This window comes from Xyrauchen texanus, chromosome 15, assembly GCF_025860055.1.
Source record: "Xyrauchen texanus isolate HMW12.3.18 chromosome 15, RBS_HiC_50CHRs, whole genome shotgun sequence".
In the NCBI taxonomy this organism is placed as follows: Eukaryota; Metazoa; Chordata; class Actinopteri; order Cypriniformes; family Catostomidae; genus Xyrauchen; species Xyrauchen texanus.
In genome coordinates this window covers 39,518,531-39,535,778 of record NC_068290.1, presented here as the reverse complement: position 1 = coordinate 39,535,778, position 17,248 = coordinate 39,518,531, and the positions used below count along the sequence as shown (strand labels likewise).

At 37.3% G+C, this 17,248-nt stretch overlaps 1 protein-coding gene across 2 annotated transcripts; it reads left to right on the top strand.

Moving 5' to 3' along the window:
• Positions 1-463: 463 nt before the first annotated feature.
• LOC127655555 (vascular endothelial growth factor A-A-like) lies at positions 464-15,953 on the top strand. 2 transcript variants are annotated; one of them, XM_052143447.1, is made up of 7 exons: positions 464-1,169; positions 2,462-2,504; positions 4,739-4,935; positions 5,311-5,387; positions 5,604-5,636; positions 12,966-13,097; positions 14,493-15,953. In XM_052143447.1, the coding sequence occupies exons 1-7, from the start codon at positions 1,101-1,103 to the stop codon at positions 14,509-14,511; spliced, it is 570 nt and encodes a 189-aa protein (XP_051999407.1). In that variant the 5' UTR covers positions 464-1,100; the 3' UTR covers positions 14,512-15,953. The 2 variants fall into 2 exon arrangements, with proteins under 2 accessions (XP_051999407.1, XP_051999408.1); XM_052143448.1 differs by lacking the exon at positions 12,966-13,097.
• Positions 15,954-17,248: the final 1,295 nt, after the last annotated feature.

Sequence of the window (17,248 nt, the reverse complement as noted above, 5' to 3'; positions counted from 1 at the left end):
TAAAAATCACATGCTTGTACATATGTGGAACACATACTGCATTTCAAGATGCTACAAAAATAGTATTTTCCCCAAATACTAGTGGGATTTTAATATGGTTATATTTCTTTTCACATATAGCCATATATCGGATTTCTGTATGAGAAACTAAGGAGAAAATGGATTAAGATGAATTTCTATAATGACAAAGTTGATCTTTCGTACATGTACAAAACAAAACCTAAAATGTATCATAAAATAAAACGAGATTCTCTGTCAAAAGATTTAATGCAAATAAATCTTTTGCACATTTACATCCTCTAATGCTATAATATTATAATCTTCCACCTTCATACAAAGGGCCAATCCTCACAGTTTGAGCAATGTGGTTGGTTCTTACGTAGACACTTTCTGACCAATCAGTGCACTCGCAACCCGTTTGCCGATTCTCTCAAGATCTCCAGCGCTGAAAGATAGAGCGAGCGCAAAGTGACAAGACCTCTCTATTCCGCGCTATAACATTCACAACAGAAGCCCAAACAATAACGGGAATAAGACGAGGGAAAGAAGACAAGTTCTGCTACCGGTAAACCAAGGATTGCCACTGGATCTCTTTATACCGGCGCATGTTCTGCTTTGCTCTTGATGATAATCATATAAAAGCCGTACAAAGTGGAGGTTGCGATTGGACGTCTACGAAACTTTTTTGTTGGTTTTGACTTTATGGATTTTGCTTTATTAAACGTGGGCTCTTCGTTATATTGTGGATTTTAAAAACGAAATTCGCGGAGGACCAAGATATTGTGTGGATTTCCCCCAGTTTTCTTTATTATTCATTATATTTTATTATAATAATTATTATTATTATTACCGTTTATATTATTGTCTTTTTTTTCTTTTTTTTTTTTGAGGGAAGAGGGGGACGTTCAAGAACTCAATTTTAGTGGATTTTACGCAGGTGCTTCGGTACTGAAGGGCAGAATGGAATTGTTACTTTGACCCACGATATCACAAGGTTAATTCATATTCAACAGCTTCGCTTCTCCAATTGTTTTGAGGGCGCACAAAGAAACCAGACTGTTCTGTAACACTCACTGCAACAAACCACTGGAAGTACAATCATGAACTTTGTTTTTTATTCGGTACAGTTATTTTTTGCAGCTCTCCTTCATCTGTCTTCTGTAGTACAGGTAAGCGCTCTGTTTCATTTTAGGGGGTGGGGTTTGAAACGAGCTCTGAATGGCTTTATCCTTCTATAAATTCTCAGTTTTCATTAATGAGTAAATTGTCCTTGTAGCGATCAAACGGAGGTTAGATGCTAATACGAGAAATGCATTTAGTGTATCTGTGCCGTTACACCAGCTATATAGGCTACACGGCTAGTTAACAGGGGGTTAAAGTTTCACGCAGATTTTTTAGAGTTGCAGGGGTTTTAATTCAATGTGATCCGACTAAAATGTTATATAGGCTATGCGTCACAATCTTGCCGACCTCATTTATGTATGTAGTTACCAACATATTCGCCTACATCTATTCTGTGATTTACAATAACCCGACCCGTTGCTGTCCTCAAAGCACACCGGGATTGAACCTCTAGGTCACGTTTTTCATTAGTAAAACACATATATTCCTAATCGACGTAGTTATGTGAGACATTATCAAATATATTACGAGCTGTAACTTGTCACAAAAGGCTGTAAAACGAGTTAGCTGGTCCTCTTTAATCAGTCAGAACGAATTTGTCAAATTACGAACACAGAAACTAACAGACTTACTGCATTAGGGTTCTTATCTCGATTCCTTCAAACTTAAAAACGACTCTTCCACAGATGTAACGTCTCTCTTGTCAAAAATAATGAGGGCCTCCGTATCTTTGTTTCCAGTCTTATTAGTTCATTTACTTGAAATATTATGTGGTGAACCATGTAGGTTTGTTGTCGGGAAACACGCTAAAATACGGTCGCTTTTGTGTTTGTCAATGTGTCTGCACAGTCCAAATGTTTGGGGTTCCGAATATGAGGAATTGCTGGGTAGATATGATGCAGATGGGCTGCTTGTGTGATTCGTTGCATTCTCACGCAACACTGGGAGCTGTTGCGCCAGTCCAGTCCACCACCTGCAGTAACGCGACCAACCAGCAACCGATCACACGATCTCTTGCGCGAGCGAGACTAATCTGTAGGCGGGGAAAATGCTCCTTAAAGCTCTTTGTATTACAACTGAACTTCATTTCCGCTTCCCTTGCTAAGATTTAGATGGAATTCTTAAAAAACAAAACAATCTTTTAGACTAAGATTTTAAACCATTCTAAACAATTCTGAACTGTTACAAAGACCTGTAAAACATTCCAAATGTCCGTTTTTAAAGGCTAAACATTTTCTAAAATGTTCTAAATTCAGACTGAGGATAGGCCTAGCTCAACATGAAAAATACAAATATGCCAAATATTTCTGTCACTTATGTCAATACTCTGTCCTCATAGACTGCCCACATACCCAAAGAAGAGGGGAAGAGCAAAAATGACGGTAAGTCGCTTAATATGTTCATAAATGTTGACGTGATGTAATGTATTCTATGTAATCTCTCAGCAGTGTATTTGAAATGAGGTTAGGAGTGCAGCTCCACCTGGAGGATGTATATGTAACTTCACTCTGAAGGCAAAGATTAAACTACTTATTATTAGATTATTTTTTTTATTTTTTTTTTCAGCAGAAAGCTTTAAATTTAAATTTAATTTAATATTACACTGGGGCTGAACTTACATTAATATTTGTTTTGACACTCCAGAATAGGACAGAGGGTATTTTTCCTACATTCATTAGGCTGTTCTGAGGGCTTTCAAAGTGAACCATTTATTCTACCCCCGAGCAACCTCGTGTGGACTCACTGACCATGATCATGTGTGTTTATTAACAAAGACACTGACTGTTTTTTTCCCCAATCTGTCCTCAAGGTCACAAGTATTTAACAGCAGTGGACCTGGTTGAGTTAGGCTGTTTGCTAAGAGTCCCTATTTACGTTACTGGGGGAACATGTGTTGTTATTTTTACTTCATCTGTTTCCATTCGTAATCAAGCTTCCACAACTCAGAGCTCCATTTATAAAGATTCTGCAAAAGTGTCAAATCAGCACGTTGGATCACTGTTAGAAATAATCAGTTTGTATTTGTATTATACAGTAGGGCCTACCACAGAGCCGACTGGCTAAAAGCTACTAAATCAAACCAGCAGACCACACGTGACGTTGCACCTTGCTAAATAAAGAGATACAAACGTCATGGCCATAAATGAAGAAGTGTTATGATAGGGCACCGCATGGGTAATATATGGCCATGTGAGTTTGTGTTGCAGGGTTGTGTTCCACAGTCATGGAAAACCAGGAAATGTCAGGGAGCTTTAAAAACTGGATATCCATGACTGGAAAAGTCATGGAAATGAATACAATTATAGAAATGTCTAGAGGTTATATATATTTTTGTAGTTATGCTCAGATCTCAAAAATGTAATTAGGTAGAAATTGTTCTTTGTGAGTGATTTAGATGGCAATCTACATCATGAACAACTGGAAAAGTTATGGGAATGTTATGGAAGTGACAACAAAGAGAGTTGCCAAATTGTAGCAACTCTTGTGTTGGATACAACCAGCGGCATTGAGTTTTGGTTTAGTCAACAGTATAAATACAGAGTTTGGTTTCTTGCATGGATTGGACACTGGCATAATCGTGGGTGGCAGGGAACTCTCACACATGGTGGCCTTCTTGTGGAGGTCAGGTGTCTGCAGTGAAACCTGGTGCCACATTGCCTGAGGTCAAGCTTTTCCCTGGCAGTCTGCAGGTCGTGAGGCACTGGGGTCACAGAGAATGATGGGAAGCCAGCCTGGGAGGTGCACAGATTAGGGTGAAGTGGGGTTGACGGGCCTTTGTGGGATGTTGAGCCACAGATCTGTTGCATTGTATATTTGCTAAGCTGGTGTAACTGTTGTAGTCTGACTAGTTACACTGGCTTTAGTGTCCCTACATAAAAGGGATTGTTCACCCAAAAAAGAAAATTCTCTTATTTTTTACTCATCCTCGTGTCATCTATATGGATGACTTTCTTTCTTCAGTTGATCACAAATGAAGATTTTTAAAAGAATATATCAGCTCTCTAGGTCATCACAATGCAAGTAAATAGTGGCCAGAAATCTGAAGGTCCAAAAAGCAGATAAAACCAGCATAAAAGTAATCCATACAACTCCAGTGGTTGAATCCATGTCTTCAGAAGTGATATGATAGGTGTGGGTGAGAAACAGATTAATATTTCAGTAATTTTTTTACCATCAACCTCCACTTTGAGAGGACCTACAGAGCTGAGGTACTGTATTCTTCTAAAAAAATCTTTGTTTTAGTTCAGCAGAAGAAAGAAAGTCATACACATCTTGGATGGCATGATGCTGAGTAAACAATGAGAGATTTACATTTTTGGGTGAACAATCACTTTAAACGATTTTACCTGTCATCATTTTAACCCGTATGCTGTTATTTGTTCTGTGGAACACAAAAGAATACATTTAGCAGCAACTTCTTAATGCTCTTTTTCCTACAATGACAGTTCATATAACCACAGCTGTCAAAAAATAAAAACAATACCACTTTAAATGCCCTATAAAAGTAGTCTGTAGTCTATATTCCAAGTCTTCTGAAGCCACAATTATATTAACTCTTTCTGTCATATGGTATGACAGTGACTGAAAATTATTTCTTTGCATCCTCTTCCTCTAGTGATTCTCTTCATGGATGTGTATAAAAAGAGTGCGTGTAAGACACGGGAGGTGCTGGTAGACATCATCCAAGAGTATCCAGATGAGATTGAGCACACGTACATCCCATCCTGTGTGGTTCTGATGCGCTGTGCAGGCTGCTGCAACGACGAAGCGCTCGAGTGTGTCCCAACAGAGACTCGCAACATCACATTGGGGGTGAGACTGGTTCAATCCAGCAGGTGCAATCCTTCACCCTGCTGTCTATGACTTCATACTTGCCCAGCATGTGGACAGTGAGGTGGCGTTATGTCAGCTATGTTATTTACCGCTACACTCTGTGTTTATGCCGCGTTTATGTGGTTAAAGTTGCTCTTGGCCACAGTTAAGGCCTCATCTTGCCGTGTATTATAGGGTGGGGAGAAACAAGGAATAAGAATTGGGTAAAATGTATCTGTGCTCTTAACTTGAACATTTCACACTGTGGTTCGAAAATCATGAGGACCAGGTTTTTTCAGTACAATACACTTATATAAGACATTAATACATAACACACACTCAAAAACAACATGCTTCTTATGTTTTTCTCTATAGGTATTACGAGTCAAACAACGTATATCACAGCACAATTTTCATCTGAGTTTCACAGAACACACCAAGTGTGAATGCAGGTAAGTCTGTCTACTAAAACTATTCGCCCAAAAATATTGTTAATGTGAAATTTGAAAAATGTAATTGTTCATTGTTAGTTCATTCTGTATTAACTATAGCACATACAAGTGTATAACTTATGTATATAACATTTATGTAATACACATGTATTTAACAGTTAGTGCACATTATTACACAGTATCGCAAATTAAAATTTTGTATCTTTTTGTTTCCAGGCCAAAGGAAGAAGTCAAAGCAAAGAAAGAAAAGTAAGATGAGTTTTTTATTTCCTCTGTAAAGCTTTTTGATGATTTACAGGGTCCATATTTAATCAATTTTGTTGTTTGGTAGGCCACAATTCTGAAAGAAAAAACAATCACACGTAAATTCTTCCCTATTTTACTGTGGGAAATTAAGTGATTTTGTAAAGAATCATTTGCTGACAGTGTTGACAGTTCTAGATGGTCTAAATAGCAATGGTGTGTTGATTGTCCGGCGATGAGAAGCAGCCACTGGACACTGTGTGAGGTGTTGAAGGTGCAGTATCTTTCTAGAACGTTTGTCTGGGTTGACCAATCAAATTGAGAAAGTAAGGTCAGTTTGAGAATAAGGAACATACTACATCAGAGCTATGGCCTAACGATTCATTATTCAACTCATATTGCTGTGGTGCCCATGTTAGAGGGCTTGAACGACTACTTGTCCTGGCATACTAAAGAAATTAAATGAATATTCAAATCAAGTTAAGCTTAATCGACAGCATTTGTGACAATGTTGACTGCACAAAAAATTATTTTAACTCATCCCTCCTTTTCTTTAATAAAGCAGAGATCAAGGTTACAGTGAGGCACATTTATGGAAGGTTTTAAGGCAGAAATGTGAAGCTTAAGATTTACAGTGAGGAAAATAAGTATTTGAACACCCTGCTATTTTGCAAGTTCTCCCACTTAGAAATCATGGAGGGGTCTGAAATTGTCATCGTAGGTGCATGTCCACTGTGAGAGACATAATCTAAAAAAAAAAATCCAGAAATCACAATGTATGATTTTTTAACTATTTATTTGTATGATACAGCTGCAAATAAGTATTTGAACACCTGAGAAAATCAATGTTAATATTTGGTACAGTAGCCTTTGTTTGCAATTAAACGTTTCCTGTAGTTTTTCACCAGGTTTGCACACACTGCAGGAGGGATTTTGGCCCACTCCTCCACACAGATCTTCTCTAGATCAGTCAGGTTTCTGGGCTGTCGCTGAGAAACACGGAGTTTGAGCTCCCTCCAAAGATTCTCTATTGGGTTTAGGTCTGGAGACTGGCTAGGCCACGCCAGAACCTTGATATGCTTCTTACAGAGCCACTCCTTGGTTATCCTGGCTGTGTGCTTCGGGTCATTGTCATGTTGGAAGACCCAGCCTCGACCCATCTTCAATGCTCTAACTGAGGGAAGGAGGTTGTTCCCCAAAATCTCGCAATACATGGCCCCGGTCATCCTCTCCTTAATACAGTGCAGTCAGCCCTGTCCCATGTGCAGAAAAACACCCTCAAAGCATGATGCTACCACCACCATGCTTCACAGTAGGGATGGTGTTCTTGGGATGGTACTCATCATTCTTCTTCCTCCAAATACGGTTAGTGGAATTATGACCAAAAGTTCTATTTTGGTCTCATCTGACCACATGACTTTCTCCCATGACTCCTCTGGATCATCCAAATGGTCATTGGCAAACTTAAGACAGGCCTTGACATGTGCTGGTTTAAGCAGGGGAACCTTCCGTGCCATGCATGATTTCAAACCGTGACGTCTTAGTGTATTACCAACAGTAACCTTGGAAACGGTGGTCCCAGCTCTTTTCAGGTCATTGACCAGCTCCTCCCGTGTAGTTCTGGGCTGATTTCTCACCTTTCTTAGGATCATTGAGACCCCACGAGGTGAGATCTTGCATGGAGCCCCAGTCCGAGGGAGATTGACAGTCATGTTTAGCTTCTTCCATTTTCTAATGATTGCTCCAACAGTGGACCTTTTTTCACCAAGCTGCTTGGCGATTTCCCTGTAGCCCTTTCCAGCCTTGTGGAGGTGTACAATTTTGTCTCTAGTGTCTTTGGACAGCTCTTTGGTCTTGGCCATGTTAGTAGTTGGATTCTTACTGATTGTATGGGGTGGACAGGTGTCTTTATGCAGCTAACGACCTCAAACAGGTGCATCTAATTTAGGATAATAAATGGAGTGGAGGTGGACATTTTAAAGGCAGACTAACAGGTCTTTGAGGGTCAGAATTCTAGCTGATAGACAGGTGTTCAAATACTTATTTGCAGCTGTATCATACAAATAAATAGTTAAAAAATCATACATTGTGATTTCTGGATTTTTTTTTTTAGATTATGTCTCTCACAGTGGACATGCACCTACGATGACAATTTCAGACCCCTCCATGATTTCCAAGTGGGAGAACTTGCAAAATAGCAGGGTGTTCAAATACTTTTTTTCCTCACTGTATACAAGCACTTACATTAAAGGGATAGTTCACCCAAAAATGAAAATTCTCTCATTGTTTTCTCACACTTATGACATCCCAGGAGCGTATGACTGTCTTTCTTCAGCAGAACACAAACAACATTTATTAGAACAATATTTCAGCTCTGTAGGTCCAGAGCAAGCAAATGGGTGCCAAATATTTGACTATCCAAAAAGCACATATAGCCTTCATAAAAGTAACCCATAAGACTCCAGTGGATTAATTAAATATCTTCTGAAGCAAAAACGCTTGGTTTAAGAAATAGATCAATATTTAAAACTTTTTTTACTCAAAATGTTCGTAAGCTCATTCATGAGGGTGGACATCAAACTGCCTCTCGCGTGATGTAAGAGCGTAAGCCTCCTCTGCATAGATATTCTTACGTAGATACCTTATTAGCAGCTGTGTCTAAGGACCGCGATTTCCACATGAAAGCATTTTATGCAGCAAGGAGCTCGGTTTGATATCCTCCATTCACTTGATTTAAACAGCTCTCTTTGTTGACCGTTCCAAGATGACACTGCAGTTGATTTATACAAACCATCCGAATGAGGCATCTAGATATAAGACATTATTTAATCCACTGCAGTCATATGGATTACTTTTATGATGGCTATATGTGCTTTTTGGAGCTCAAAAATTTGGCACCCATTCACTTGGACCTTCTATTGACCTTCAGATCTGAGATATTGTTCTAAAAATCTTTGTGTTCTGTAAGTCATACACATCTGGGATGGCATGAGTGTGAGTAAACGAAGAGCCATTTTTTATTCTTGGTTAAACTGTACTTAATCATGACATGATATGAAACTCAGAGACTTCTTTGGGCAGAAGTCAGCCATTCATAATTGTATGCTTTTTGTTTATAGAACGTTTAATCTTGCAAAGAAAAATATAGACATGCTTCTCCAAGTTGCTCTGAGTAAAAGCATGAATGTTAAATAATCTGCCTTGGTAAAAACAAAAAGCAAGCAGTTTGCAGTTTCCTTTAGGTCTTTCTGTGATTTTACAGCCCATAGTGTTTGTGTAAAAGAACTGGATTGCTACATAGATCTCTATAGATCTCTGACCTGCTGATAAGAGTCTTTTATAGCATTTGTTTTGGTTTTTCTTTGTGGGTTGAGGCTCTGCTTTTTATTGCATTTTGTAAGATGATGGATGTGATTTAGCCTTTTAAAGCTGCGCTTTAAAACTTTGTGCTCTCCAGCGACATCTGTGGTTGAAATGTAAAATTCCAAGCCATTTGCAGAAGAACACTTTACGCCTGTTGTGTTTCAGCCCTGCTCTTCTGGCGGATGAATCTCATGATTTGAGCTTATTGCCTGTGTGTGATCCGAGGAATGAAATGATTTCTAAAGTATTTAGAAATGATTATTCAAGTGTTTTATCTATTATTGTTTGTATTGTACTACATTTATCAAATTAAGAGGTGAAACTCGTGATATGGCTGATATGAGTTCAATGGAAGACTTCATTCTTTTTACATTATTAATCTAGTCAATAAAATCACAGACGAAAACATTTATCAACGATAACAAAGACGAGACGAAAAAGGTGCATCATGAATGTTATTCAATTATTTGATTAAAGCATACTACTGATGAAAATATGATGATAAAAATGATACTGCAAGATATTAACAGAAGAAGCAACTTCTTGAGAATACCTTTTGCACATCATCAGGTAAAATGTATTATTTTCGTTGACTAAAATTATGTAATTGTTTTCAGAGTAAAACTAACTAAAATGAATGAATATGACATATCGAAATCTTGACTTTTTTTAAAGGATATTTGTCAATAGATAAACTATGACTAAAATGAAAAACTCACTGGTACAGCCTCAGTTTATAAAGCAAGTGAAACTGTAATAACATTTTCAGGATTCAATAATGATGGGGATGAAATATACTTTATTAAACATGAAAATAATATGCTTAAATATGCAATACAACAATGACAAGAAGTCAGTTTCAGAAGTCGTACATTTAGTGAACATGCACAGTAACTTCACAGCACAACATAGTTACTGTACATCACGATCTGTAAACACACAGGTCATGTTCGATTGATAAATGCATGACAAGCAATATAAGCTTCAATAACCCTGCCAGACAACATACTGTATCCAAGCATTATCACAAGTAACCAATTTCGCCAAACGGATAACAAATAAACATCCATCCAGACTTCAGTGCTGCTCTCCTGGACTGTGTGATTGTGACTGAATGAACAGAACTGAACAGCGTCCTCAGCCGGAAGACAAGACAGCCATTACTTCTTTCCTTTGTGTGCGAACATGACGTAATGACACAAGGAGGGAAGACATAAGCAAGCAATTTCGTGCCAAATCCGACCCGACAACTCAAAATACAAATAATGTTTATAGGCTTACTGAACACTGATTGATTATGTACTCAATCTATAATAGCAATTTGTTTGTTTTTAACCAAAAAGTTTTAAATAGTAGACATGGGTTATTGTTGGTCACTGTCAGTAGTGGCACATACCTCATTTAGTGCTATTGTGTGCAAGTATTTGATGTGGTAACTTTAGGTCAAGGAACATACTTAGTTTAAAGGAATGTTCTATGATCTAAATGTTCAGATTAAGATCTTATGGGATAATGTTGATTTCCATATAAACTTATTTTGACTTTTGACTGAAAAAAGTAATGCTGCCGATAGAGCTTAACTTGGTATAGAACGGGGAACATTCCTTTAATTGGATGAGTGGTGGTTGTGTGCAATTCCGCGCCTCGCTAGGTTAATGCGGACATGTAGAGTTGAATCAGGATAGCTGAGAGAGCTAAATCAAATCTGTTCGTCATGGGGCTAAGCGCGGACTCTCTGCGTGTCGTCTCTCTTAGCACGTAGGCAAACACTCTCCGGGGGGTGGGAGGACCCAGCGACTCCAGGATGAGGGATCTGATTCACAAGCTCAAGTTCAGCTACTTGTACTTCAAGCCTTACCTCTCCTCAAACACACACACACACACACACACACACACACGCTCAATCCCTTCAGCTGCTTATTTCGACAATAGAGCGGACCATTGATTCGCTTTAATTGGTGGTAATTTGGGTTGACACAATACAAAAATGTCAGAAGTAGATACTAATGCCAGTGAAATTTTTATTGCTGGTAAAAATGTCGATATCACAGCAAAACTAATATGCTATTAAAACCACCTTTATTGTTTTTCACATACAAATTTAAAGTTTTTAAAGAAATAAAGAACAAATAATCTAATTTCAAACAATAGAACAAATACAAATAACAAAGATTAACGATGTAGATTAAACAACCAAAATGAAAGAGTGACAGTGTTTGAAGTTTTTTGAATCATTCAAGTAAGCAGTCAAGTTTATAAATAGAGATCAAAGAAACTAATTAAAGCAATAGAACAAACAAAAAAATAGAACAAAAGATTAAACAAAGAGTAAAGAGTAAATACTTTTTGAGGTTCTACGTAATTGTTCAAGTAAATCGTCTGTAATAAAAAATAAATAAAAATATATTTAGAGCAGGTTGAGAGTAGTTGTCTTTTTTTCTTGTAAATATTGTTGTTTGATTAATATTTGAGCATGTTTACATGCACAATCTTACACCAATTATGCTTTATATTCCATTTATTTGTGAACATTAGTTTCTTATGTTGATGTTTTTTGAATAAGCTGATTTTTGGTAGTTATCAGCACATTGGTGTCCATGTAATCATGCTCATTGATAATAGACTGCGGCAGGACTGCGTTTACACTGCAAGTCCTTATGCACAGATCCAAGATTTTGACATGTATCAGATTTGTTTGGTGTCTTTGTTTACTTATACCTCGCTAGACAGGAATTTGAACATTCAGGTGCTTAGAGTCACATCACTTCGAGGCATGAAGGCTTTTCACTGAGCATCTGTGCTCTTTCGTATGAACTATGGAAAGACTGGTATCATACCTTTAATATTTTAGTATCGACTTGACATCCCTAGTGCTGACTGATCTTTCTCGGCTTTGTGGAGTCTTTGCGACTTCATTTATTGCAATGTTTTCCTGTTTTTAAGGAAACCCAGAGTGGGGATGGTTAAAAGCAGAAAGAGAGCAAGAGATGGAGATACAGGCAATGCCAGTGTCTCGGCTCACCTGCACTCAAGCTGTATTTTGCAGTTGCTTGTTGGTTTTATTTCAGGGCAGCTTGTTTGTTCTTTGTAATCTCAAAAAAAAAAAAGATGGATGAGTGGATGGACAGATTGACAGATGGGGGTGAATTGTTGAATAGACGGATGGACGGATGGACTGTCCGATGGATGGATGGCTGGATGTTGCATGGATTGATGATTGTCGTATGAATGAATGATGGATAACTGGATGTTGCAGGGATTAATGATGGATGGATGGATGAATGTTGCATGAAATAAGGATGGATGGCTGTATGTTGTATGGAGGATGGATGATTGTTGCATGAATGAATGATGGATGGCTAGATGTTGCAGGATTTAATTATGCATTTAATTAGGAAAAATTAATGTATGGATGGTTTGATGGATAAACTGGTGGATGGGTGGGTTGATGGATGTTGAATTAATTAATGATGGAAGAATGGATGGATGGATGAATGTGGCATAAATGAATGAGGTACAGTGGATGGGTGGATGAATTAATGGATGGTCAGACTTACGGATGGATGGATGGATTGGTGAATGGATGTTGCATGAATAAATGGATGGATGATTGGATGGATGGATGGATGGATGGAGGAATGTTACATGAATGAATGAAGGGTGTATGGATGTTGCTTGAATGATGGATGGATTAATGACAGATATCAGTCCAATCACACACAATGTCTGCTTTACTTCTGCCACTAATGCTATCCTGTCTTTAAAATTAAGCAAATATAAAAAAGAACCTAAATCTGACAAGTGATTGCATTCCTGCATCTCTCCCTGGCTTTTATGTAGCGATCTTGATCTGACTGATTGTCTTGGTGAAGGTTGTGTGTGATGATGCATGTGTGTGTGTGTCTCCAGCTCTCTGCTCAAATCACTAGTGCTTAGATGTCTCTGTGTCTCTCCCTTCTGCTTTTCTTGCAGCCACTGTGAGCCTTGTTCAGACAGAAGAAAGCGCTTGTATGTTCAGGACCCCCTCACCTGTAAATGCTCCTGCAAATTCACACAATTGCAATGCAAGTCCAGACAACTTGAGTTAAACGAAAGAACTTGCAGGTTTGTTTATGAACTGTCACAAAGTGCAACACACTTTGACCTCATCCCATCTAAAGCTTTCTCTCCCTGCCAAAATATGCATACTGCTCACCCGCTTGTCTAGTTTGTTGCATTTCCTCTCATACATTAGGACTGTGTGCGCGCTCATGTTTGGTGTGATTATGTGTGTTGTGTCTGTTGCGTATTGCTGTGTGATACAATGTTGACATCTTTGCTTGATGTCAGAATTCACCAAGGGCATTGCTCTGTTTTGTGATGTCATTACTTTGATTGAGCATAGAAATGATTAACCCAGTACATGATAAAAAATTGCAGAGTTATTCTCAATACTTGTAATTTAATGTCATTTTATGTCCTTAATGGGACCAAACTTATTTAGGTAATACTGATTTTGTCATCATGTGTAAAATCATGCTGAAACAGCGAGTATTACAAACTAAATATAAGTGTGTCCATGCTGTTTGCTTCTCATGGTCTTAATCATCAACCTGTCTCACTAATGGTTCAACTCTAAGCTTATGTGGCCTCTGTTTAAGTTCTGAATGCCAACCAGTAATCTGGTGACTGTTCCACCCCAACTAAATTTGGACCCCATCCAAAAGTGTGGCGGGGTTGAGGTAAAAAGCGCTAAATAACTACATTTATTTCACCAAAATGTCACAATGGAAGGGGCTATGCAGTGCAACTCTGCAGAAATAGAAACCAGGCAATTGACAAAATTTCCTGTCGTTTGTGGCTTCTCGCGGTAGGTTAGTACACATGTTAAACCATTTATTGTAAACCCTTTTGACATTTAATCATGTGCGGGATATGAATTATAGATGTCTCTAATTTAATTTTCCCTAGTAAAAATGCCAGATGCGCTCTGTAATGGAGTTAATATTTGTGAAAATGCTCATTTATTTATATCAGTTATTAGTTTTGCACTAGTTTAAGTAATTATGGGAATTAAAGTTTAACTCATGGGAATACCCATTTTCGCAAGTAACAATGTAATTATTGATGTAAAATTATTATTTTTTTTTTTACAAGTAATACATGCACAGCTGACATGAGTATTTATAATTTTATTAGTTTCAGTAATTCCATCGCTGATCTCAAGATTCAGTATTTTAACAAGTTAAAATGACATTATAGATACCTATAATTCATTTCCTGTACATAAATGTGCATAAAATGTCAAAAGCGTTTTACTAACTTTACTATTTTTAGTAGGCAGTAGTGTGCTCTATGCTAGTATTCCTTTATGAAAATGTATTGATTGCTCTATTGAGAAGTTGAGTGGGTGATCAGGCTACACTCTGATTGTGTGGAAGTAAGTGAACTTGTGACAATCTCCTAAACAATGCTGTGCAGGTCAAATAGATCTTTAACCAATCAAATTTTCTCTTTCAGATGTGAAAAACCAAGATGATTGGCGGGCCGCTGAGCACAACACTGAATGAAGGACTTTTTTTTCTACAGCACAGCACTTTTAAAAACTGAGGATGCATTCCCTGGACTGAAAACATTACCCCAATGAAAGACAAAGATTGAAACAAGGGCAGGAGGTATCATCCCAATGTATATTTTAAGATATTAATATATATATATATATATATATATATATATATAATATGCTGTATATATAATGATATCAGCATCACACATTGTCATTTAATATATATATATATATATATATATATATATATATATATATTGTATATACACATACATATATATGTTAAATGACAATGTGTGATGCTGCTATCATCTGAAACACTACATACAAATAAACGAATATGCTGCTCGCATGTGAACGGGATAAATTCCAGTGTCACTTCACCTGTGACTATGATTGGACAGTGAGCTCAGGGCTCGATGTAACTCTTCACTGGACCAGGCTGCTGTGGATTTATATTTAAAGACACAGATCGAGTGACCAGGACTTCAAACAACAAGTCTCCTCCACACTTTTATATGAACAGTCATTGGCTGTCAAGCAAAGGAGGGGACGTGGCATAATAAAGACTTCTTTTATCCGGACTGATTGGAACTGTGGGTCCAGGCACGGAATATGAATGCGGAACTATCCATTTCTGTGATATGTCACTCTTACAAGGGTGAAGTCTTAGTCAAAAGACACCTATACTGACTAACATCCAATAGGACTTGGTGTGATTATACTAAAGGGATATTAAATGTAGGTGCACAGTGTAGGGAAATTTGAAATATGTGACATAAGCTAGAACTTGATTCTGACTTGCCAAGAAATGTCATTCAGCTCATCGTAGTAGTAACGAATAATTGTTTAAGATTCAAAACGTTTTCCAAAGAGAAAATTGCACACCACGTTAGGAGCAGTTCATTACCACACAATATCTGTATTTACATATCTAATATCCCTTTTTGTAGTTACACTACATCTAATTTATAATGCTAGAATATTTTCAGTATTGTGTGTATTTAATTTCATGATCTATTTATATGCAGTGTTATTGTTAATGTTTTGCTTTGTTTCTTATCGACATTGTCGCCATTCTGAAAAACGGTAGATGGCTGTTATAGAAAGAGAACTGAAAAGAGAAACGACACTTCGACATTCCTGAAAGCGCCTTTTTTAGTTTGAACAGTTTTGTATCAGTGATCAGTTTGGTGGCGAAACAAAAAAGTTTTATGATTGAAAAATACATTCTCTTTTGTGTGAAGGTGCCAGAAATACATTTTATGTTTGTTTGCCATGTACAGCCACATTTTCAGTATATTTTCACATTAATATATTTATTTGTGCTGTAAAATATTAAATATTAACATCATTTTATGTTTTTAGTAAAACTATTAAACATATTTATTTTCAAAAGATGTTGTTTTTTATTAAAGGAAAAATGTATTTCTGTCTGGCGAGTGTGCTGTTTTTGTCAGTCCATAAAATCCAGATGCACTCACTAACATTATGCCTCAAATACAAAATGTGAGTTATCCACAAGTACACTCGCTGTAAGACAAAGCGATCGTAAAGGCAAGGGTAAACTTGTCCTCAAACTTTTTTACAGTTTACAGAGAAGAAAAGAAAATAACAACTGAAAAGAAACAAAAAGGTCACCACAGATAACACGTCGTAAATTACAATGATTCATGAGTTTTTTTAGGGTTCAGTCTTTATATTCACCCATCCAGTTTGTGTTAAGGGCTACACTCCAGTGTTACACATCACATACAGTAGTTCATACAGACATTTTATCTCACAGGTCCTACCGAGACCAGATTCCACCATTTTCCAAACCACATAGATAGATCTAACGGTCTACCCATAACTTAGGATGCCTGGTGTATCACATTCAATGCAAATGTACATTTAGTCAATTCCAAAATTATATGTTTTCATCCTCCTCCCTTTTGTATTAATTTAGTAATTGATTTAGCCTTTTCCCCTCTTAATAAACATTTTCCCCAATATGTCGGAATATTATCCGCATACGGTCTATATAAAAAGCTTAGAGCTTCCATGTCGTAAATACCATCTACAATTTCTCACCCGTCAGATTTAGTTGGAGGGTCTTCCTTAAACCATCAAAGTAAGAAATTGAAAAGATATCCATCATGAAAATTCCAACGTATATTTTTTTAAAACTGCATTCAAGGTTTAATTCCATTATTGGATTAAGTTTTACATTTATGTCTCGCCCGAAAGAGTAAACTATGTAAAATTCCAAAACAATACAAAACTTTTCCACACTTCTTCCAGAATTCTCCCTTTTGTTGAGTACCTGTTTGCAGGTATTTTCATTTTGGGAGTGACAATGAACCTGGTTGTGTTCTTTCACACAAATTCCCTCCAACAATTTTAACTTGATGGAGTAATGTGTGTTTTACACCGATTCAGCCTTTCATTCCCTAATATAGTTATATTTCCTTTCATTTCCCATTTTTGTTTTACATTGTTGAGTGGTTCTTTGTTGACATTAAACAGGAGTAAATGTGTGAAACTAGTTCCCTTTTCGACTTCCTTTTATATGCACAGTTTTGGGAGTAACGTCTCTGGTTACTTAACTGTAACCCCTGTTCCCTGAAAAAGCGGAACGAGATGCTGCGCTGATTTAGCTCTTTGGGAACGTCTTTAGGAGTGACCAGCTGTGAATATGTGTGCAACACATCAATGAAATTGACTAGAA